This window comes from Podarcis melisellensis, assembly GCF_964234715.1.
Source record: "Podarcis melisellensis genome assembly, chromosome: 5".
NCBI lineage: Eukaryota > Metazoa > Chordata > Lepidosauria > Squamata > Lacertidae > Podarcis > Podarcis melisellensis.
Window position 1 is genome coordinate 68,164,667 of NC_138537.1, and position 25,610 is coordinate 68,190,276.

The following is a 25,610-nucleotide window of genomic DNA, read 5'->3' on the forward strand; positions in this document are numbered from 1 at the left end:
GCTTGCCAGACATCTGGAAATTAGCCCTCCCCACAAAAACTGACACCAGATCCAGAGGCACACAGAACGCTATCACCAATCAACCACACCAGACCCAAACCCAGACCCTCTCCACAGATAAATTACAGACACCATCCAGTAGCCAAACCATGGTGGCACCTCCGGATGCTGCACCCCCCTGCAATCCCTACACAGATCTGGCTGACACAGGCCACAAAACCACAGCTCGCCCCTATACACGAAGCCAAGCCAGAGCACAACTAAGTGCAGTACAGCCATCTTCTCAGAAAAACTCTTCACAAAGTTCAAGAGGTCAAGACACAAAGACTTTAGCAACTAATCCACACCTAATGACCCACCTAAGTGGTACTCAGGATATCACTCAAGAAATCACTCAAGATATCCCTCAAGTAATTAAGGAACAAAAGAAGAAAAGGCACACTAGCCTGGGAACTTCCTCTCTGCCCAGAACATTGGAGGCTATACACCACACCCCCTCAACAGTATTTATAGGAACTCAAACACTGAGATCCTGCTCTGTTCCAGTAACAAGAAGCCGAAAGCACCAGCCTGAAGATGACGAGTGAGACCTCGTCGAAACGTCGCCTAGACACCCCAACTTTTACACGGGAAGACACCCGAGGACACCAAAACCTGCATTCCTGTACCCGTGAAAATCTACGAAAGCATATATATATATATATATATATATATATATATATAGTGGTTGTACGCCACCACTCTGATATTTTATGTTATGATGGCATAGAGATACTTTTATAAATAAATCAAATTTAATTGCTATTTTGCCCTAGCATAAAAAAAATAATAATCAGGCATTTTGAGGCTTGGGAAGTGATGGGGAACTGCATTGAAAAGTGTGGGATGAACAAATGATTAACAGGAAGATGTGTGAACACACTGCTAGCAAATCAGAATGCAGGCTTGTTGCAGTATAAACAGATCTGAACAACATTCCATATAGGCAGTGCTTTGTAAGCTTTCTGAAAGCAAATCTGGATGGATGTTGAATAAACACATCTTCTGAAGGAGCTCTCTGTGCTGGAGCAGAATGGCAGGAGTGGAGAGTTCAGGCAGACACAGCCTGAGGCGGTTCTTTTGCCCCTGCAACAGAGCTCAGTTAGGAGTGCTGAGGAATACTGTTTTATTTATTTATTTATTTTAGAAGTCAGGCCTCTTTATTCACTTGGGGGTAACTCCAAAGCATTGCCTTTCTTCATGCAGCAGAAGAAGGCTCAGGTGAGCTCTTAAATCCCAGATTTCTCTCTTGAAACATCAATACTTAACCTGCCCTATCAAGCTGTAGGCATGTGGTAAAAAAAGAGCCATCTTTTTACACATCCAGAGAATTCTGATCCATGGTGACCACCAAGGGATTTTCTGGCTTTCTCCTGTCAAGTATAGAGAACAGTTGATGTATTTTTATGCCAAAGCAGAGTGCATTGGGGTTGCCGGTTACGTAAGCCATAAATGTAGCATGCTTACTGCAGCCTTCTTCTGTTTTGATGAGCACAGCGGGCACTTGCTTTTGAGTTTCTGGTGAACCTCTGAAATTGGGAAAACCTTAAATGCTGTCAGATCGAGTGACAAATGGCATCTGCTTGAGTGAGTTTGGGTTATTACGCAGTTCTGTCTAAATGATACAGCAGTATTCCAGAGAGGTTCTAACAGCATGAAGGCAGGGATCTTTTTGAAGAGCAGTTTGTCAGGTTAGCACTGGGCTTGTTATATTTCTGTGGCTTGTGTCTCCATTGGCAAGTTTTCTGAAGGGACTGCGTGAATACCAATGGCGAAAACTTTATGCTTTGGATTATATTATTTCGTTTTATAGTTTACTTTAAGACTTACTTAGAGTTATTGTGTCTTCTTTTATAGGCTAGTCTAGGACACAGTTATTGCTCTTCAGGTACTAATGGTCACATTATCTTGCAGCTTATTGTGACTGCAGATAGTTGTGATGGATGTCCTTTTCTCTCTTTTTAAAAGTTATTTTAAAAACAACAACAACTCTGGGAGCAGTTTTTGTTTAATTGCTCCCATGTGGCTGTAAACGTAATAAACCAATGCTTGGTGTTTGTGTTTAAATACACCGATGAAAATGATTTAAAAGGCTGTGTTACTTTGTGTAAATTTATGAGCTCTGATAGATGTTTTGCTGCCTCCATGTTAAGGGGAATAAGCGGATATGCACTAGGTCTGTTCATATTGTAAATTGGGGAGGGTGAGTGGCCCCAATAGATTGCTTTGAAGATATTTATGTAAAAATTTCTATTCCACCCTTCTAGCGCCCATGCATGCACTCAGTGTAGCATACAACAAATATGATTTAAGAAAACAAAAAAGTATGTGAACAAGGGTACCGAAAATGCACATTAAAAATGCATTTCAGAGCAACAGTGGCAGAGACTACAGATAGTAATAATCTTCACAGATAAACCTTAGCATGCAAAAGCCTTCTGGAATAAAAGTGTCTTTACCAGCCAGCCGGGGGGAGGGGGGCAGGACAGCCAGAGAGAGTGCCATGTGCACTTTGTGCATCAATACTATGAAATATCTTGCCTTTCAACCACTGAGAAGGCCCTATCTCTTGTTACCATTGTCAAGCATCCTTTTCACTCTAGGTGGGTTACAGAGAAGGGCTTCTTCTCCTAATCTTAGAGAGTAGGCAGGATGGCATGGGAGGAAGCAGTCCTCGAGTACCTATCTCTTAATCTTTCATCTGTATAGCATTCAAGAGCCGCACTTTAAAATGAGTGGCACTGGAAACTAAGACAGAATGAGTTTCTGTGTCAAGTACATGAAAACAGGTAACCTCTGAGCAAGATGCTCTTGTTATTGGGGAAAGGTGCTGGATAGTAACAGGTTATTTCATAATTTGTGTGAAAATGTCAACATACAATAGGGTTGCCATACATCCAGAATTTCCTAGACGTAGCCTAGGTCGTCAGAAACAGTGTCCGGGCAGAAATTGCTGAAAAGTCTGGGAAAATCCAGATATATGGCAACCAATGTCAGAAGTGTAGATTTTGGTTATTTTCCTTTTTAAAAAAAGCTCAAAAACTTCTTTGCAAAAAAGGAAGCTTAACAACTTTTGTGTCCAGATTTTCACGTTTTGAAATATGGCAACCCTAACATACCACACAGCCACTCATTGTATATATTTGTTCCTTAATGACAATGGATTAGAAAAATATCTAGGGTAACTCTAGACATTACAGTACAAGGAGACTGTACCCACCCCTGTTTCTGCCTCCCTACCATTTAACAGAGTGAGGCAGTTGATTTAGGATGTCATAAAAAGGACAACAAATTATTTCTTAACAAGTTACTTAATTTATGATAGTTCTGTTTTAGCTCCCATGGAGAGGCGCTTGAGGACTTTTCTGTCTCAAGTGCCGAAATAACCTGGGCAGCCATGAGTACTCTACTATGCACCCTGACCGGGGGATTTGCTGTTCTGTCTCAGGCAGCAAAATGTCTTGCACTTGCACTGGCCCTGACCCAGCCTTGGAGGGAAACAAGTCTTGGCCTAATAGGAATTCTTACCTGTCTTTCTCCATATGACTGGAAATCACACAGTGCCCAGTTCACCTGTACTCGGGATTTCCCAAGGTCTGCTTTCTGTGTTCCACTTTCAGTCGAAGTATGCGTGTTCAGTGAGCTGTCCAAGTAAATATGAATTTATTAGCCTGGGATTGAGAATACATGTGAGCCTGAGGCTCATTCACCTGATGCATGTGGTAGAAAACAGCTTAAACAGATGGGAGCTTTATACATTCCTTGCATTCTTCCTCCAGCATTCCCACAACAACATGCACCTATCATTGCACTTATTTGGATCAATGTGAAACACTTGGTCCCTACAATAGAGTGTTTAGAAGGAAATGCCTCTATTTATCCTGAGGTTCATGTTCAGGTGTCATAGCCAAAATACTTGAATATTGGAAGCATTGAGCATGTGCATGTTCCCTTCTCCGCTTCCTGAGCTGCAGCAAACAGGAAATCCAGATCAGGCAAACTGTACCATATTATACTATATTAACAATACTTGGGAAGCCAGTTTTAAATAGGTTTTAGAGTCTTCATTTCATTTTATTTCATTTCACTTTTACTATGTATACCGCCTTTCTATATTACTATACACAAGGTGATTTACAACAACAGAATATACAAAAAAGAACACACACCCAAAATTCCAGTTTGGAAAGAAATTGTGGTTAATAACACCCATTGTTTACCTGCTTCAGATCTCACAGCAAACTATGCTTGCCAGAGGCCAGGAAGTCAAAAAGGGAATCAGTGTGCTGGTTGAATACTCAGAATGGAATACGGAGGAGCTCACACCATGTTTGGCTGTGACATCTGAAAAATGTGACCAAGTCTTCGTCAGAAATTCTGACTTATTCCTTCTGAAGAAAGATGCCTTGAAGGAACTGCCATCTCTTTATCCTAGCACTTCTAGTTCAAAGCAGTCTGACTACCCCGTACACATCAATGTGTAGAATGCCATGTTTTTCAGGCTTGTTATGCATAATGTATTTAATGGCGAAGGAAAAATACTCTTCACATTTTTAGCATGAATGAAAATATTGGATTCATTTAGAAACCAAAATCGATTATAAAACCATGTATACCCATTAGAATCCAAGCAAACCGTCTTTGAAGACCATTGTGGTGGTATTTAATAAGATAATGCCTTATGTCCTGAAAAATACAAGACACTAGAATAAAACAATTACTTGTACATGCCAGGCTAATTGAGACCTAATGGAGACCCCCCATTAGAAAACCTGGCTATAAAATGGAAATCAGCATTTTAACATGGCTGCTGGGAATTGTGAAGGGAATGATTCCTTTCCAGGGATAATTGAGAAATGTAGAGTGCTATTGTGAAAGGTCGACTTATCTCTACTACTGCTGCAGCAAAAATTACATTCTTTTTTTAATTATGAAAGGACACAAAAAGTTGTGGTTTATCGATGCATGAAACTGACAAATCGGTGTTGTTCCTTTTCTGTTCCAGTTTGAAAGGCACGATCCAGTAAATGGCCGGATCACGGAGCGCCAGTTTGGCAGCATGCTTCTGGCTTATAGTGGAGTGCAATCGAAAAAGCTCACTCTCATGCTGAAACAACTCAAGAAGCATTTCCAGGATGGAGAAGTGAGTAGCCTTTGGGCAGTGGAACGGAGATAGGCTGCGACTTATTGTGAGCGCAAATAATGTTTGGCTGGATTGTGGGCTGGCATGTCTGACAGGGATAATCGTATGAATCGTATATGTAGGGGTTACATGTTGATTTTCAAAGCTCACACTTCTGCATAGCGCTAGGCCCCTGTGTTCTTTTTTTTTTGCCTGAGTTAACTGGGGAAAGATGCATAACCACTGGCGTGACCTTGAATTAATTATCCATTTTGACTGGGTAATTTGTCATTTATATATTATGAACTTATGTGGGGAAAATAAATTATGGAAAGTAGGCTCATAATTTTGAGGGGGGAACGAGGTTGGGGCTGTTGCAGAAGTTAAATGCACGCTGAGAGACCTTGAATAAAAACACTTAAAAGTGAAAGGACATATTTTAATCTGCTAATGAAAGTACTCAGTTATGGCAGCACAAGAATGGTTTGACAGTTCCTTAGGAGACCTGTAGTGCTCCTTTTCTGATTAACTATTATCTGCACGTAACAATTAAACCAAAATGAGAACTGATTAAGAACCTCTGTTTCTGCATTGAAAAGCCATTTCTTGTTTTTCCATTGCTGTAATCCAATTCCAAGTAGAGAATATATCAAGATGGTGGGGTCCAGAGCTGGCCAGTGCAACCATCCCCCCTGAGGGAGCAGATTGTAGCTGCTGCGCTGCTCCCCAGTGGTTTTTCTGCTGTGCCACACTGAGGTCACCTCTTCTGAACCTAGCTTAGCTTCTCCCAAACAAACCGCAACCCATAAACGAAGAACAAACCGTTATTTTACATCTCATGAGTAGTCTGGAGAGAGCTGAACCATGAGACTGGATTTGGACGTCTGGCAATCCTGAGTCCAAGCCCTAGGGTAGTTAAGCCTGGCATGACAACAACATGACCATGGTTTGGCTTAGTGTGCCTTCAAACCAAGTCAAAATTATTCCCATGTTGAAGATTCAAGGGGTCAGGTTTGAGGCCTGGCAACAGTAGGTTTACCCTAAGACACCTCAAAAAATTGTGGCAGAGGCAAGAGAAATATGGAGAGCTTTCATTTTTTTGAATTGGAGGAGTGATGAGGTCTTGGTCCAAGGATGGGGAGGAGGAAGGAATAGGCTTTGGTATGGTATAAAAGGTAGAGAAAAGGCTCTGAGGATTATTGGAATGAATGGGTTGGCCTAGGAGGAGGTGTAGTGATGGTGCTTGGCCAGAGGAGAAGAGATAATGGACTTTTTAAATGGAATGAAGTTTGACTGATATGTTGCTGAAGGAGCTCAGCAACTCAAGAGTGTGAACAGAGATAATGAGTTCAGAGGGAAGCTGGGGCTGGAGATTATGGAGCAAACAGTTGAATGGGACTGTGGGACAAACAAATCAGAGTTGAGAATACATAGTTGAAAACGGCCATTAAAAAAGGAACAGTGTTTCAAAGAAAGCCATTGCAATGATAGACTGCAGATCATAGAAGGAGCAAAAGGTAGAGTTGGTGTGAGGGGAAGACGGAGAGTGTGAAAGTGACAAACTAATGGTCAATAAGGGGAATTTCTTTAGTGGAAAGTCTGAGCAGTTGCTGGAGACAAGATGAAGAAAATAACCACGTCAGGGAGCGAGAGACTTGGTGCAGGTTTCAAGCCAAAGAGATTAGGGAGAGAAGCTCAAAAGCAGCTGAATCGATGAAGTCATTGACATAAATACTTAATTTGTTAACAGAGCACATCTTTTCCCGTTCATTCAAGAGTAAGTCACCCTGTTTTCAGTGGGGCTCACTCCCAGAAAACAAAGCAAAAAAAGAGCAGCCTATGAGAGAGAAACAGAAGGTTGGGATTTAGTCCAAGACAAAGGTTTTCGAACTTCTTTGCTCCAGGCTATCCTTTCTACATCAGCATGTCTGCTGAGGATACCCAGAGTTTATTCCAAGGAATGTTTGCATGCTGCAAAGGAATCGGGGTATAGTCTAAGTCTAAGATACCAACTCAAGTTTATATAGTCATACCTTGGGTTACAGACGCTTCAGGTTGTGTGTTTTCGGGTTGCGCACCGCGCAAAACCCGGAAGTACTGGAAAGGGTTACTTCCGGGTTTCGGCGCTTGCACATGCGCAGAAGCGTTCAATCACGCTTTGCGCATGTGCAGAAGCGCTGAATCGTGACCCGCGTGTGCGCAGACGCGATGCTATGAGTTGCGAACGCTGCGGGTTGTGAACGTGCCTCCTGCACAGATCACATTCGCAACCCAAGCATCCACTGTATTGGGTCTTATTATCATCCACTGAGAGCACTCAGAATGTACCCAGGTCTCCCCTGCAATATTAGGCAAGTCTTTTCAGGGAAGCTTTCCTAGCATTGCAAAGTCTCCTCCTCCGCAATGTGGGACCTCTGGATCACAGATTGGAAACCCTTGACTGTTCAGCAGGACATGTGTTAGCTAACTGCACACAAAGGCACACCTACTCTGCACATTAATGCAGATTTACCTACATCTTCTAATCATAACATACAGAGTTTCACATCAAAGTTGTTTGTAGGAAAACATGACATAAGCAAGCATGCCAACGCCTTTTGCAAAACAGGCTTTTATTGGGGCCTCGTTAAAATAACTTGGGCCATGACTCCGTTGCCTAAAAGATTCTGCCAGTGCAAGCTGCATTTTACTAAACTGAGTCAGATACTAGCAAAGTCGCCTGGGGATCATCCTGTAAAACTAGTGGAGGCTAATGATGCCTGAAATATATTCTTCCCGGCATCTCTAAGCCTGAATGGTTTTTGCAAGGGAGCCTCCAAGACAAAATGTGCCTCTCTAAACTGGGGCTAACCATCCTGACTGTTTGGTAGAGTCTCAGTGTCAGTGATGACTTCAGTTCTTCAGAAGGTCCATTTAGCTTTATAGCGTCAATAAAATATTGCTCCGGTAATACTCCAATTCCGGGCACTTGTCTGGAACAGTGGTTCATTAATAGTTTGTAGGAAGGACTGTGTCCTTTTGAGCAACTATTGCATGTTTTTTTCAGGACTGTCAAGAGGTCCCGTCTGCTTTTAACAATGAAGACATGTGTGATTTCATTCATTATCAGCTAATACCTGGAAGTCATCCCTGCTATTAATGTTTCTGTCTCTGGATTAGCCAGAGCCTTAAAGTCACTTAACGTGTCTTTTCCTTTGCTTGCTTTGTGTCAGGAAATGCTCTCCTCTCTTTGTATATAACTACTCTTCTCCCAAAATAATACTTTAGTCACTGGGGCAATAGCGTGCCTAGTTTGCAAAGCTGGAAATACATTTCTCACTTTCTTCCAGTTTTTTTTAGTTTTTTCCCTGCTTCTTTCTTATGGAATATTTTTGTAACATATGTGACTATGTTAGTGCCTGCAGGACCATTGCAGTCAGGATGCTAGTTTGGCCATTAAGAGTAAAGATGCCCAAGAGCCCCAGCTGGCATGATCAATAGCCAGGGACAATATTTGGAGGGCCACAGGTTTTCCAACTCTATCTAAGAGGACCTCTCCCTTCTTGAATCTACATTTCCTCTATCTCTTTATGATGGTTAGGTATTAATATCTGACTGATGTTAACCATGGCTTGCTTTCTGCATCCCTGGGTTTTGAGGTACGTTTGATTAATGTTGATATACTGTACTTTTCCTTGTATTAGATGAGGGTTTTTTACTCCAAAATAAAGTAAAACGGGAAGGGTCGTCTTATACATGGGTAGTGCAGAGGGGGGACGGGCAATTGGTTGCATCCGCGAGCAGGATCTAGCAACTGGGTGGGTGAATGGTGTCTGCTGCAAGGGCTGCTATGTATTGGCTGCTGCTTTGTGAAATGGGTGGGTTATTAGCGGATGCAGCCCTCCCCCATTTTCTTAAGTTTGAGCCTCCCAAAATAGGGGGCGTCTTATAGACGGAAAAGTAGGGTAACACTAAATTGTGTATGTGAGGAATAGGTGAAATTGACACGTGAAGGTGTGGGGCTGGGGAAGTAAGTGTATGACCTCCGGTAAGTGGTCAAGTCCCTTTTCTCATTAAAGGAGCGAGAAAAGCAACATGACTCTCCATGCGTTTAGCACAATTGATCTTAATGCACAGGTCCACCGCAACCTCTTTGTTGTCCCCAAGCATCGGTTGTGCAATGATCAAAATGTGCTGTTTTAACAAGAAAGCTCTTTATAAATGGCATAGCATCTGAGACTGAAGAACAGATATTAAATGCTCAAGGCTGTACCCTGGAAGGCCACTTTATTAGTAACCCCTGGAGCAAATTGTTCTTTAGGAAGGACTTTAGAGCGGATACAGGAGTTGCAAGTGTAGCCAGTTGTGTTTACCATCACACAGCAAACCTTTGACAGCTTTTTTGCAGAGTTATGCAGTAACTAATTAAATTAGAGCTGCCATCCATCACAGATAGTGCTTGCTCACATTCAGTTCTTGTCTTTCCAGCTCATTGTCTGGATTTGGTTGTCCTTGCAAAAAGTACTTTTGTTATCTGCCTGCCTTGGATGTCCGTATGTACAAAATGCTTGTTTGTAGCCAGGATAAGTCATCTTTGGTTCAGATCCTTCATTTAAGAAAAAAAATGTCTACTGACTGCTTTTACCTTTCTTTTATCTCACAAGAGCAATTGTACAGTGATGTGTCAGCAGCATAAAATGGCAGCCATGGACCCCAGGCACATTGGTGTCATGAATTGGAGAGTTTGTTTACCAGCATGGAAGCTGGTACATCCATTAGATGATTGGGAATAGTAGCTTTTTTATTATTTTGTGCAAGAAGATTTCTCCACTGTGTTGTTGAGGTACTAAAAGGTACAGGCAGAATACACTCCATTGGCTGGGGCTGTGTTGTTTCAGTCCTGAAAGCTACCCATGGACAGAACTAGAGAGTTGGTGACAAACATAAATTCCTGATACTAGTTGTATCCCATGTTGTAGCTCCACTCATGCACCATAATACTCCACTCTTCTCCTTTCTTCTGCCACCCCCAACCTTCAAAATTGCTTGAAATGGTTGGGGAAACCTCCTGAGCAGATTTTGGTTCCCATGGGAAGTCCTGTTGAGAAAGCCACCTTTACTATTAAGCGTCTGTTTTTTATTTAGTTCTCCTTAAGCCAGTTGGGGTTGGAAGACTTTCCTCCTTCTACCAGTTTGTATCTTAATTATTTTTTTTGTGTTTGCTGCTATAGACCAGCAAATTCGCTCTTCTGAAGTAATATAGTAGCGGTGGGATGGGACCAGCTTGAAAAAAGCATTTATTGCTTGTGTTTCTGAGGCCCACATCTAGGAAATTACGATATTATTTATCACCCCATCAAAGCTCTTTACAATGAAGTAAAAAGGTTTTACTAGGAAAACACATTTAAACCTGTGGCATCCTTTACAATTCTCATTGGCATTCTATTCGGTTAAATAGCATTTCAGACAAGTTCATCAGTTGGCCGAGTTCTATTTATGATCCCTTAGCAGCATTATGCTGCTTTTCAGGCTTCACGTTTTGGTACCTGGCAAAAGCCTTTCCTCTCCTCACTGATTCCCTAAACTTGCCCTGTAGCATCCTGTTCTTGCTCTGTCTCTGAATACGTTTGAAGGGGAGAAGAAAAAAGCTGCCTTTCTATACTTGATTCAAGACCCAGTGTTACAGTTTAAAGCAGCAAAGATTGGCCAGCACTCCCTGGGTCCCAGGAAACGCGGCCAAAACCACTCATCCATCTCACCTCGTATATTCCAGCCAATTGATGTGACTGAATTTTGTGTTACCTGCGGGAGAAAGTGACGGTGAGAACATTTGGGGAGAAATGTTGGAAGTTCATCCTCTCCCTTTCATGGCTCACTAGATTTATTTTTATGGTAGCGCCTCCTGTCATCCAAGCCATTTATTCCCTCTAATTCAGTTACGCCTGCTAGAATCGTGGAGCTGGAAGGACCCATCTAGTCTTCCCCACCATCAAATGCTAAGAGAAAACCATCCTCTTCACTGCCCTCACAAAGGGAGCCTGTGCAATTGAGGCCACACTTTATCAAAAGGGCAATAGAAGTATCCCATTGAGTTCTTGCAGAGCTATAAGCCTATGTACCTCTGTCAGCGAAGCCTTGCTTTCCACATGAGGAAGGTTACAGTGACACTTCCTCTTAAGAGAAGCAAAAGTAATCAAAGTTGTTTTCATTTTGTGCTGCTAGAGAATGCCTTATTTTTTCCTCCTTTAGAGCAGGCAAGGTTTTGGGGGAGTCTAAACACGGCATTTAGCATGATTTTTTTGTGCTGGTTGTGATGAAGCTTTCCACAGGAATCATCATTCCACACATATTTAAGGCTGCAATTTTTAAGGTACAAGCCATTAAAGGAAGTAGGAATGATTTGCAAGTAAGTACACATTGCATTGAGCCTCCATGTTTTCTCAAAGTTCTCACAGCCCCCTGGGCCCAAAAAAAAGGGGGGGATATGGTGATAATTAAAACACTTGCATTTTCACTATCCTTTTTCTCTTTCTTCAAGTCCTAGTCTGAAAGCAAATTCATTCCCATTGCAGGGCCTGACATTTGAGGAGGTCGAGAGCTTCTTCACTTTCCTGAAAAATATAAATGATGTGGATACAGCTTTAAGCTTTTATCACATGGCTGGAGCATCTCTTGATAAAGGTATGGAATATTTTATGCCCTTGATGTTGTATTTTCTTAAAGAGGGAGGCCAGGTATGCATGTTCACATCACCACACCTTCCTTAAATTACAATATTTGGGATAATTATTGGATACATATTTTTTTCAAGGGCTGGCGGAACATTAGCCTTTGCAGGCCACCTAGTCTGATCTACCAGCTCTGCCAACTGGAGGTGACATAGCACTGGTGTTCCTTGCTTGTAGAAAAACAGCTCATCAGGGAAAGAGTTTATATGCAAACCATCTTGTTCCTGTGCTAGTTTGTACATGCCAGGAGCTCTCTTTTAGGCAGGATAACATTCAAAGATGGATTGGGGTGAAAAATTAGTTCTTCTTTTGGAATTCAATGTATTTTATTGTACCAATACAAAATGCTGATTTGTAAAAAGGTGTTCCCGGATTGGATTGCATCCAATGTAGCATTAAAGTTACTTATTCTGCTGACATAATGTTTTCTACCATCAGGATGTTGTGCAAGCGTGTGTTGCACAATGAGATTCAACTAGCACAACTGCTGAATAGTGGTACCTTGGAAGTCAAACGGAATCCGTTCCGGAAGGCCGTTCAATTTCCAAAACAGTTCAGAAACCAAGGCATGGCTTCCGATTGGAAGCTCCAGAAGTCACAACGGACGTTCGGGTTCCAAAGAACGTTCACAAACCAGAATAATCACTTCTGGGTTTGCAGCATTCGGGACCCAAAACGTTTGTCTTGCAAGTCGTTCAAGATCCAAGGTGCGACTGTATTGGATTCCTCTGTTGTGCAGCATTAATTGAAACTCCCCTCTCTGTGCTTTGTTCATGGACAGAGGATGTTGGAGACAGGCACTGCAGTCTAAGTGGTACACTCTAGGAAGGTCTGTACCACATGAATTGTGTAGTGAGCTGCATGTTTGCACAGTTTGTTATATTGCAGTCCAAGTTAGGGATGTTTTGACAAAGCATCTTGACACTCACCGTAATTTGTAACCTCTTAAATATTTGTGAGTAGCTTGGCTCCAACTTGACCCTCGGCATCTCCAGACGACCGGGAGGCAATATGGTTATTTTATTATTTATTTATTGAATTTATATACCACCCTATACCTGGAGGTTATGAGCATGTTATGACTTGGGGAGTCCCGTGCTCACATGCTTCTCTCCCATTGCTCCTTGTGGTCATTGCTTGGATTTTCTGGATTCCCATTTGCAGAGGAGGTGCCATTTTTGTCGCAGCACTGGTTACAAAACGTAGAGCGTCCCGATTTCCCATCCAGAACATATTAGCATAGCAAATACAGACAATGTCTGCAACGGAGTTCATGAATAAGTGATTTCATTTGCAGCAGATCAACTTAAATTTCACTGCACAATTTTGTTCTCTGCGCTAAATTATGCTGCAGCGGATTGTCCTAAACTTTCCAAAAGTTGCTACAAGGTTTTCAGACGGTGAGAGAGAGAGAACTAGAAATGGGGTAGATATAAATAATATAAAAAAACAACAGTATTTGCATACTTCATGCTGATGTAAACATCAATATTTTACACTGTCCCAATTCTGTGTGAGTGTTCCATATTGTCAGTGGATGTGGGAGTAACAGAGAAAAACCGAAGCTTGTGAAGAAGGAAGTTGGATTTGGATGCAATTTTGCAAATGCAATATTAATGTTTGATATTCAGGATTCGGGACAGTTAACCTCTGATGGTGATTAATAATATCATTATACAGGCAAGATCTTCTTAGTTTGATAACATGGTACATTTACCTAAGGTTGTAAATGGGATCTCCCAAACAAGTCAGTAGTTCCATTACCGGTAAATTAAGGAAAGGCTATGCTTGTTGTTTCTTGCACAAATATCTAAATAACAAAAGAAGCTAATATCCCTCCCCCCAGTAATGTGCCCAGTTAGAAATAGATTTTCTGATTATTGAAACAGTACCTTTTATTTGATCATTAAACACAATCTATGTGTGCCATATAAATCATTTTCCCACCCAGCCTCCAAGGTAGCATACTTTATTTGTAAAGATTTAGAAATGTTATAAATCGAAATGCGTGGGTGGGAAGGGAGTAGTATAAAGTGCTATTGCCTGCTCCCCATTTCCGTCCTTGAACCATAGCTGACATTTGCCCCCACCATGGATGGGGGGAAGACTGTAGGAATGGGGTGATGTGTGAGACTAGTTTTTTAAACCTTCAAGGTATAATTTCTATCAGCGGAACAGCAACCATTCAGAAAACTTTATCCATCAAAATACTTTTGGCAATCCATGGGGTTTGACAAGTACAGTACTAAATCTATGGAACCACCTTTTCTTCCAAGATCTACAGTTCTGAATAGAAGGGTCACATGTTGAAGGGTGAAACATACCTAAATTATTTTGAGAGATTCTTTCCTATTGCAGAACCACCAAACTGCTCGTTAAATTCTACCACCCACCTCCTTTCAGCTAAAGCACAGGTTTGTATAAAGGGGGAAGGCTGCCAACATATATGCTTTTTTTTTCTCCCCTCTAACTACCCATACAGAACAGATTTTCCCTGTTTTTGTTTTTGTTTTTGTTTTTGTTTAAGAAGCAGCATGGGGTTTCTATAGAATCATAGAATCATAGAGTTGGAAGAGACCACAAGGGCCATCGAGTCCAACCCCCTGCCAAGCAGGAAACACCATCAGAGCACTCCTGACATATGGTTGTCAAGCCTCTGCTTAAAGACCTCCAAAGAAGGAGACTCCACCACACTCCTTGGCAGCAAATTCCACTGTCGAACAGCTCTTACTGTCAGGAAGTTCTTCCTAATGTTTAGGTGGAATCTTCTTTCTTGTAGTTTGGATCCATTGCTCCGTGTCCGCTTCTCTGGAGCAGCAGAAAACAACCTTTCTCCCTCCTCTATGTGACATCCTTTTATATATTTGAACATGGCTATCATATCACCCCTTAACCTCCTCTTCTCCAGGCTAAACATGCCCTTAGCTGTTCCTCATAAGGCATCGTTTCCAGGCCTTTAGCAGCTGTCCAGAATGAAACTCAGGTGCTGAGCTTCCCAGCAAAATTGAGATGCTGCTGCTTGGCTGCAGCTTTTCCCCCCCCTATGACTTGATTTGGGGAGGCCCATCTTAAATGCAACCCATTTCTATGTAAAATATATGTACATTAAAAAAAAATTCAATTATGCCTTGCAATCTATTTCTCTTTTTCTTACATTAAGCTACCCACCCCAAAAGCATGCCACTTTATTTGAGAGAACACCCAACAAGCTGGATGAACGATCCTCAGAATTTTTTTTTAAAAAAGTGTTGGTTGCTGGGATCTACTCCTCTAGCTTGATTTAGCCCTTTAAAAAAATGTTTTGTGGGTTAGAATTGTAATATGAGCATTGTTAGTAAGCAGTCCCCCCCCCCAAAAAAAATTGCATGATAAACCAACATGGCTGTGATGGGAAATTGTGACTCTACCCTATTTCCTGCCTCTGTGTTTTGAGAACAAATGCTATGGTGCACAAGTCTGAGGAAAGCAGGTATCCAGCCAGTTTCCCATTCTGTGTCGGCATTATGCTTTGCGTTTTTAATGATGCTTCATTGATTCATTGCACCCAAGACCCACCGAGATTTGATTCCGTTGTGCTAAAGTGCAACCTCCTATGTGGAAGTTGAGAAATAGTTCCAACTGGGAAGGCTGCTATTTCAAGGAAGGGCTATTAGGAATGAACTCAGCAAGGGAAGGGGAACCTGGAAATCACAACGTTCACTCCTGCTGGTTTTTTTTTTGTCCCTGGCAAATTATACGAAAGCACATTGTATTGAATCAGGTTAGGTTAGAGGTGTGGGACCTGCAGCCCTCTGGGTGTTGTGGTACTCCAACCCATATCAGCCCCAGCCATCATGGCCTCTGGGCAGAGGGGATAGGGTTGTAGTGGCTGTTCCCCACCCCTGGACTAGACCCACCTAATCCAGAACTAGCAGTAGCTCTCAAAAGTCTCAGTTCTTAGCCGTTTCTATTCCAGCTCCAGGACCTTTAAATGGAGGTGTCTCTGTTCTTTGTGGGATTGTTGATCTGCATGGATATGTCAGGAGAAGCCTTGAAGGTCCTTCAGTTCCCAGCAGACCCTGCAATAGTCTCCAGCAGTCATTTGACCCGACAGTAAGCAAAGTCTGAGGAAGAGAAAGATGTGATGAGAACCAGCTGGCCAAAGCACTGCAAAGCTTTGACTCTTGGGAAGACGACTGCATTCAGAAGCACAATATCTAATTAAGTGTTCAGTCAGTTACGGAGCTGTTTGGGCTCTGTGCAGCCATTATACTCCAAGCCACAAGGAGAAGCACGCTGGGTTCAATGTCACATTCCTGCTTTTTCTGTCCCTCTTGACCAGATTTTTTTTGGGGGGGGGGATAACTGAAATTAGGGTTCCTCCAGGTCCACGACTGCACACGGTGTGCACAAATGTATTCTAGAACTTAGCCCACTGTTGTCTCTGTTCATAAATGCAGCACTCAGTGGAGACCAATTATTATTGCCATCTATCTTCTTGTGCTTAGCTCTTTTGAGAAGCCCTTCTCATAATTGGCATTGATTGATGCTTTTCTTCTTGGGGGGGGGGGCTGGCGGCACCCTGTGGAGGAATATTTTTGCCACAATTGCAAGATACAGGCAGCGCATAGTGAGCTCTCTTTTGTCTTTAGCTCTAGTGAACATAGAATTATAGTCATGACCCATCAAGAGCTGACAGGACAATTTAACAAGTCTGCTGGAAAACATTAATGCAATTCTAGTCATAACTCATGTTCTCACAGTTCTTTTAGAGAGGAAAATGTAAGGTTTAGATTGAAGCTTCGGGGGGAAATCAAGGAATGCTGGCGATATGAAGAGATTGATGGGCAAAATCTTTGTCAGTAATGTGTTTAACATACTAATCAGTGACCTTGAAGGAGCTTCTTGCTAATTAATTTTTTTCTTGGGGAACTGAAAATTATCTTTGCTGGTAAGAATTCTTCATTTTGTTCCCCACCCTGGAGTCAATTACCATGGTTGAAAAAGAGGAGGGCAAAGCTATATTTACCTCGGGTCTTTAGAAAAAAGATCAGCTGTAACTTTTTAATAATAATAATAATAATAATAATAATAATAATAATAATAATAATAATAATAATTTATTTATACCCTGCCCATCTGGTTGGGTTTACCCAGCCACTCTGGGCGGCTCCAATAATAATAATAATAATAATAATAATAATAATAATAATAATAATAATTAATAATGCAACAAAACATCAAACATTAAAAACTTCCCAAAACAGTGCTATCTTCAGATGTCTTCTAAAAGCCAGGTAGTTGTTTATTTCCTTGACATCTGATGGGAGGGCGTTCCACAGGGCGGAATACATTTATGTTAACTTTTCACAATCTCATGCTATGGCTCAGCCAAAACTACTGGAACCACTTTAGGCATAGGGTGAACGTAAGGTGTTCCTGGTTTTTTTGCTTCTTTTTGGCAGATAATATTTTCAGTCCTGCCTTATCAAAAAAGCAGCATTTGATATGGAAATTGCACAAAATTGAACATAAATTCGACTCAGCACTAAACAGTTCTCTTTTCCCCCCAATAATCTCTCTCTTTTAGACTTGGGTGTGTCCGGAGCAGAAATTCATGGTATAATGGGCTGATTTTAAAATCCCGAACTGTCCAACAAACATCTAAATATTACTGTCAAATTAAGCACATTGAAAAACTTGAAAATCCTGATTAACTTTCTTGTTTTCTGATTGCAAGTTAAGTTTGTCAAACTCATTTAGCTATGTGGCTGCCCAGCAGCATGACAAATCAGGCCATGTTGTTTTGACTCTTTAACCTCTGGCATCCAGTTCTGCAAAGAGCTACACCAAGACTCACAATTTTAAAGTGATAAGTGTGCCATCTGCCAGAGTGTATTTTTCTTTATAAATTAAGAGATTTCTTTTCTCCCCTGAAGCAGCATCAAGAAAAACAGTGTTGCTACCGAAGAAATTCTAAAGTCTACATCCTATGTCAAACTCAGTTATTTACCACTTTTGTATCTCACCCTTCTCCAAGAATCTAATGAGGACTTTTTATCCTCATAACAAATATCTTTGTTAGTGTAAGAAGGGATTATTTGCCCTAGGCTGTCTAGGACCTATATAGATACATTACTTAACAATAGGTTTTTTTGTGCAGTATTTTGAATTCCTAAACCATAGTCAGGAATGGGCTGAAAACCAGAATGTTAACCCATAGTTTGGAGCAGGTTTGCAAATCATGGCTAAAGCAGTTTCTCTGCCTCCTTAGTCTTTCTGCTTGCAAGGTGACAAGCAGGCCTCACTGGTGGGAATGGTACTGTAAGCCACACTTACCATATTTTTCGCTCTATAGGACGTACTTTTCCCCCCTCCAAAAATGAAGGGGAAATGTGTGTGCATCCTATGGAGCGGATGCAGGCTTTCGCTGATGCCTGGAGAGTGAGAGGGGTTGGTGCGCACCGACCCCTCTCGCTCTCCAGGCTTCAGGCAGCTATCCGCAAGACTTTGGAGCGCTCCAAAGGCTTGCGGATAGCAGCCTGAAGCCCGGGGAGCGCAGCACCAACTCCCACTGCACTCTCCGGGCTTCAGGCAGCTATCCGCAAGCCTTCGGAACCCGGCGGGAGTTCCCGCTGCACTCAGAAGGCTTGCGGATAGCTGCCTGTTCTGGGGGCTGGGGTCGGGGGAAGCTCAGGGAGCGGTGGCGAGGTTGTGCACAATCTTGCGGCCGCTCCTGGACCTGTTCTGGGGTCGGGGGAAGCTCAGGCTTCCCCCGTCCTCAGCTCCACAAGCTCCGGGAGCAGCGACAAGGTTGCACGCAATCTTGCTGCTGCTCCTGGACCTGTTCTGGGTGCTGGGGTCAGGGGAAGCCCCAGCCCCATGGCTAAAAATGAAGCCAAGACAAAGAGCGGGGTTTGGCTTCTGCCAAAGCTGCATGCAGCCTCTCCCGGCTGGAGAGGTTGCGCATGGCTAAAGAGGAAGCCAAGACAGCCAGCAGGATGGATCTCGCTCGCTGTCTTGGCTTCTTTGCTCTTTATTTATGCCCATAAAAACTAGGTGCGCCCTATGGTCCGGTGCGTCCTATGGAGTGAAAAACACGGTAGATCTGAAAATGTCACACAGGAAGGATGACTATATGTTACTGGGCTGGAGAAAGTAATAGCATTGCCAATTCATTCCCAGGGCATTGCACTGCTACTCCCTGACCCTGAGAGATGAAGCCTTATTGTGATCAGCAGCTTTTACATTTTGCAGTTTCTGATGATAAAAGCATAAGATCTAACTAGAATCTTCTAGGGCCCTTTGATATGTGGAGAACTGTGCATACAGTGGATTTGAAGCACTAGCTTCAAAGAGACAATAAGAATTTGAAGGCAGAGTGTGTCGATTCTCAGCGCTTGTTGATGTAAAATAAGCTGCTACACATGTTGACAAATGTTTTAGTCAGTGATGGAAGGTAAGTTCTAAAAATACAGGCTTTAGAAATAGCTTAAGATTCAAGCTGGCTTTGATATGAAAAGATCGATGCTGTACTTAAGAAACCTTGAATCTGAACATGTTTGTTTTATGAGGGAACCTCCTCTAGAGAAACTTGATTTTGTTTCATAAATCCTAAAAGCCCATCTGTCTGTCTCAGGGCTCCCTTGCATGTTATCTTTGCCATCAAGAACGATTTAGTGAGCATGCACAAAGAGAAGAATCAAATTGCTGAGGGATTCATTATTGCTGTTCAGGAAAAAATAAAATAACAAATCTTTCAGAAGAGCATAAATAGACTGGGTAAGAAAATGGGCAAAAATATATATATATCTGCATTTGAATGAAACTTGGGAAAGGCTGGAAGGATTTATATGAGCCTTAGAGCTAAGCAGAGAAGTGCATCAATTAATAAATATCAAAAGCAAGCAAAGGTAATACTCTGTTGTTGGATTAGGAAGACAGGCAGTTATAATTGACTAAGGTAAGAGTTCTAATTAAAGCTATAAAAACCGTGACCGTGAAAAGCAAATAGGCTCACATTGGCTAAAGGCAAGGATAAATCAGGCAGCATATACAACATTTGAGGAGGGAAAATGAAACCGCAGCAGAACAAGTGTGGATAATAATTACTGAAATTTTATGCTTTCATTCTTCTGTACCAAATAATGTACAGCTTGATTGTACGGTATTGAGTTAACTTAACATTGCATGGCACAAATGTGGGCAAGTCATGGTAGCCCAAGTGACCTTCTGTCCTTGGGAATTGGGAAAGAATGGTTCAGAGTCCTAAAAGTTCTCCTGACCTCTGAATAGAAGTGTTTTGCTGTCTCAGCATTGCACGAGCACTGAGGCAGCCGTGGCGCTTTGATGTCTTAGGATGTGGCCCATTGGGTTCTCCCTCTGTGCCCTTCCAAAACTCTTGTCCTATATAATTGTACTCCCTGAATATTGGCAGAGCAGCCCTAATGATGATGCTCCAGCTCAGCAACACAGGCTTGGCTCCTCAGGCAGAGTACGGAGCCAATCATATTAATCGGGGAGATGCTATGAAGGACAACCAAATTAGAGATAAGTTTGCACTTGCTTTTCACTAAGTTGGTGTCTTAACTCAGTCAACTACACTGGGTAATATGCAGCAAGCGATGGGTCAAAGGAAAACATATATTATATAGCAAGAGCCATTGTTCTGTCCTCCAGGACTTCTTGGGCTGAAGTCCTGCTGAGCTGAGGTAGTTGACTCCTACTCCTAAGTTTTATGAACCATCCTATGTCTGGTGATGGAGAAGAGCTAAAGTGGGAGTGGGAAAGCTGTGCTCCTCCAAATGTTGTTGGCCTACAACTCCCATCATCCCTCACCATTAGCTAAGCTGGCTGGGGCTCATGGGAATCCAACACCATCTGAAGGTCCACAATTTACCTAACTCCTGACCTAAAGTTATCCAAAAGTGATTTTAATGGGGGGCCACTAGGGGGCGCATTGGAAGATGGCTGACAATAACATCTCTCCGACCCACACGAGGTAATTTGGAGGCTATGGTGGGAGTAATTAGCCTCCCTACCCCTCCCCAGGATGGTGGGGGGGACTGCCTTGCCTGCTGTGCCCTATACCACCCCCGATTTTGTGGGGATGGCGGCACTAGGCACAAAGGCCTCCTGTGGGATTCCTGTGCTCCTGGACGCCGTCCCTGATCCGCGCCACTAGCTGCAAGAACTTCAAAAGAAACAATTTGGATGAAGGAATGCACATATCTCAAGGAAGAAGGGGGAGTAAAGACTGCTAACAGAAGAGATCTCTGATAAAATAAGACGAGTCGGAGGAATAAGAGAAATCATGAGAAGATACGCCAAGACTCGGTATGGCAAATGACTGATGGGGGAGGGGAAAAAACTTTCCTTTCTTTCCTTATGTGATTAAACAAGAATCTCCTCCCCTCATGAGTCAGAAATGTCGTTTTAAGGACTTAAGCTGTGGATTTAAGGCTGTGTAGAGATAAACTTTCGAACCAAAGCATGTTTTAAGAAGAGCGTGGAATGTATAAGAGCTTTGGAATGACGCAGTTAAAAATGCCGTCGCCATATTGGGAAGTTCTGTCAGAGGACTTAAGTCTGAGAGGAGAAATAGAGAAATAGAGCTGTTTTTATATTGTGGGTGAAACTCCTCAGTGGGACTTAAGAGAGACAGTTTTGCGAGATTAATGATGGAAAGAGCGATGTTATCTATGAAGGCGATGATATATGGAAACCATCTCGATTTGAGGATTGGAAGAACGGAAAAATTCACACAGGATTATTATTGGTGTTTATCGGCTTAAGGAGACTATCAGAAGAGATCATAAAGAAAAAAGAGAAAATATATGAACAAGATGTGATGTGGAAACAGCAAGATAAGACTGGATAGAATTATGAACTCTGTTTGGATTGATTTGGACTGATTTGGACATTAACGCAGTAGCAAGAAGATGATCAGAATCCCCCTTCGGATCTTGAAATATGGGTTCCCCCAACAAAATTTAAAATTCGGCTTTGTAATTCGGAATTTATGTGATGTGATTTAATTTGATTTGATTGGCCGGTTAATAAAAATTACCGTATTTTTTGCTCTATAAGACTCACTTTTTCCCTCCTAAAAAGTAAGGGGGAATGTGTGTGTGTCTTATGGAGCGAATGCAGGCTGCACAGCTATCCCAGAAGCCAGAACATCAAGAGGGATTGCTGCTTTCACTGCACAGTGATCCCTCTAGCTGTTCTGGCTCCTGAGATTCAGAATATTTTTTTCTTGTTTTCCTCCTCCAAAAACTAGGTGCGTCTTATGGTCTGGTGCATCTTATAGAGCGAAAAATATGGTATTTTTAAAAAAACCAAACAAAAGTGATTTTAATGTGGTATATTATATCACATATGTTGACAGAAGTATACAGTTTAACATCTGAATTTTCACTCTGTTGATCTTTGGGTTGTTTAAAGTATAATCTGTTTCTGGATGAAGTCTGAACATACTTTTGTTGAGGCCTTTCTCAGGTATTGTAGGCACTGATATGTCCCACCGCCACTTGCTTAGTTGAGTTTTGTTTTGTATCTTACTTGATAATAAGAGTTCAGACAGAATATTTGATTAAAGATGTTTGCACCCAGAATATCTGGGCTAATCTCTTCCCTCTGTATGCAAGTCATGCTTTGTAAAATGTTTGAATAAAGTGAGCAGTCTCAGGGGACGTGGGAGAGGATATGAAATTCTGTTCAAGCATTCAGAAATGTTATACAGAACTGCACGAAATGCATTGGGTAACTGATTGTTTTCTGTTATACAAATGTCCCTTTTAACCGCCCAAATAGCTTTTTGTGGCCAGGAGATTCATTAACCTCTTTTTAGAGTAGGCTGAAATCATCATTCAGGCTTTTTGGAGTTATTTCAATCAGTTTCAACACACACCTCCTCCCTTTGGGTGTGTGTCTGTCTGTAAAGAAAAATGGTCCAGAATATATCACCCTGGACATAACTAGAAAGGGTTTTGCTTCAAAAGCAATAACATGGAAATGCTCCAAGGGCTGCCGGCTCCACTCCTTATTTCAACATTAAATTTTGTTGCTGGTTTTGTTTGTCCACTAGAGACCTTAGAATGTGTTTGTTTTTTGACCAGCAGAAAACTGGGCCTACTAAAACATCCTTCATAATTCCTCAGGCCCTGGGTGTTCTTGGGGTGCTTTTGCAGATGGTTTCTCATTTCCATCTCTCTCCGCCACACCTCCCCACCCTCATAATGGAACAAACTTAATTGGCAGGGGATTGGATACCCCACACATCTTTCTGGGTTGCCCCAGCCACTGTGGGCAGCTTCCAGCATATATAAAAACATAATAAAACATCAAACTTTTTTTAAAAAAAAAACTTCCCTATGCAGGATTGCCCTCAGATGGCTCGGGGGTTGGATGACTCCATACCCTCCAATGTTTCTCCAATGGAAATGGGGACATTATAAGGAAAAATGGGACATTCTGATATCAAATCAGAAACCGGGATGGCTTCTCTAAATCAGGGACGTCCCTGGAAAAGAGGGACGCTTTGAGGGTCTGGTAATATACAATATCAGTTTAGGTCCTCTGTAACCCTTGCAACACCTGTGCTCATTTGCAGCTAGGGTAATTTTGCTAAACCTAAGCTTGGTTCTGAATTTTCCCACAGATATCTAGATCCTTTCCAACAGGTCCTGGCCATCTTTTTACAAGCGCCGCAAGAAATACCTAGATAGATCAGAAGTTACTGCCACCAGCTCACGTTAACCATCCGTATATCTTAAGTTAAGCATATGTTCATATAAGCCCTCCAAATGTTCAAATAGGTATCCAGGCAAAATTGATGTCTACATGAAATATGGTCAATGTAGCCAGGGCAGGTAGGTCCTTAGATCATTCTGTGATAGATGGTACCAGAATCTCTTTGTAGGCAAAATTGCATGTGCCCAATTTAGCCCCAAGTCTCCTGCTTTGGTGTTTTGCAGTTGGCAGATTTGAAAATGTTCTGCAGTTACTGTAGCCATATCAATGCTGATGCTGCCTTTGCCACAAGCAAAGGAAAGCTGTAAACTGCGAACACTTGGCCTAGCGAACAGCAAGCTCCATGCTTGTTAATGCCTTTGAGGACGTGCCCCAGATTGGCTCACCTGGAATGCTGGCTTCTGTTTGAACATCTCGAAGAAAGCTCATTAGCATGGGTTAGTTGAAAACATGTTAGCTTTTAATTAATTATAAAAGCCTTCATGTGAACAAAAGCTTAATAGCTCTTCCCAGGGCAGCCTAGCAAGAGCGTTCAGCGAACACAGTAACCCAGTTTGCAGGACTCTCTTGTAATTTTTATTAACCTTCTGCAAAATCTGCAGTAGCCAGAGCACATACGGTTTTTCTATTTGCTGCTGACCTGGTTCTAACTCCGCAGGAGTGTGAATTTAAATCACTTTGGAGGAGTGTAGGAAAGGACGAGGGAGGGAGGATCAACAGGAGCAAGGCTGACCCCCCCCCCCCAGGCCAAGAGGAAAAGCCCACTTATGCTGCTTTTTGTTTGTAGTTATGCGGGCAGAACAAAATGCTGTGCTAAATAGAACTGGGCGATATATTGATAAATTATCTGAAACCAGTATGACGTTCCGATCGCGATACCGGTTTCAGACCATTTTAGCTGGCTATAAATTGTATAAGCTCAAATTGCCTGCAGATGCCTGCCTGCACCTGCGAGGAAGCCCCATGCCCCTCCAGCTTGCATGAGCCAGAAGGGTATGGGAGCTGCTCAGATGAGGGGCAGAAGGTTTCCCACCCACCAGCTGAGCAGTTGAATGACACCCCACTGTCCCTCCAGCTTGTGTGTATTAGGGCTTTGTAGGGTTGGGTGATGCAGCTTGACTGCTTCTTCCTCCCCTAACAGGGGGAAGCAGCAGCAGCCAAGATACATTCCAGTCAGAAGTTGTGATATAGCAGCATATCGCTGTATTTAGCTGCTGATATATCACGATGTTGAAAACCAGATATCACCCAGCCCTAGTTTCAAAGGGAAAGTTTACAATAGCCGAGGAAGGATTGCGAAGTGCTTTAGGTGATGGATAAGGCCTGCTTGTTTATTTACTCCATTTATATCCTACCTTTCCTTTAAGGAGGTAAAGGCAGTATAATCACCAATTGCCCTTCACCAATTTTAGGCTAGCAACTGCCTTGTGGAATAGGCTGAGAGTGAGTGGCTGGACCAGGGTCACCTAGTGAGCCTCATGGCTAAGTGGAATTTGAACCTTGATCTTCTTCCTGCCCCTAGTCTGGCAGTCTTAGCTACTACACCGCACTAGCACTGTTGTGTACATGGGTATAAATGCACATTGCATTTTATAGATTGAGCTATATTGTAGATTTGATAGGCTCCCCCAAACCACGAGCTTCATTCTATGAGCCCAGCAGGGTTCAGGCTTGTTTTTCTGCCTTATTTATGCTACATGACAAACCCCTTCGAAACTGAGGAGTTTTGAGTACAGTTTATGACATGGAAGTCTGCTGCTCAAAGAAAAAGGTCAGTCCTATATGGCAGTAAAAGCCCATCTCTCTTTAGATCCTGGCCATAATGTACCACTTAATTTATTGTTTCCTGACGCTAGATCATAAATTGACAGGTATGCATATGGGCTGCTTTAAATAACACGTCAGTAACCCAAAACGCATGTCCTAGACATCGCTAGCTGGTACAGAGGATACTTGCAAAATGAAAGCCATCCCAAGAGGTGTGGTCACAAGTCTCTGGCAAAGTGATT

The 25,610-nt window shown here is 42.3% G+C and overlaps 1 protein-coding gene across 1 annotated transcript in view; it reads left to right on the forward strand.

Annotated features, from left to right (window-relative positions):
• The window catches only part of MICU1 (mitochondrial calcium uptake 1), a 134,254-nt gene that overhangs the window by 96,689 nt on the left and 11,955 nt on the right, over nucleotides 1–25,610 (forward strand). Inside the window, exons 9-10 of the mRNA XM_081913160.1 lie at nucleotides 5,045–5,182; nucleotides 11,713–11,821. Of these exons, the coding sequence (XP_081769286.1) occupies nucleotides 5,045–5,182; nucleotides 11,713–11,821 (247 nt within the window). The remainder of the gene's footprint in view (nucleotides 1–5,044; nucleotides 5,183–11,712; nucleotides 11,822–25,610) is intronic.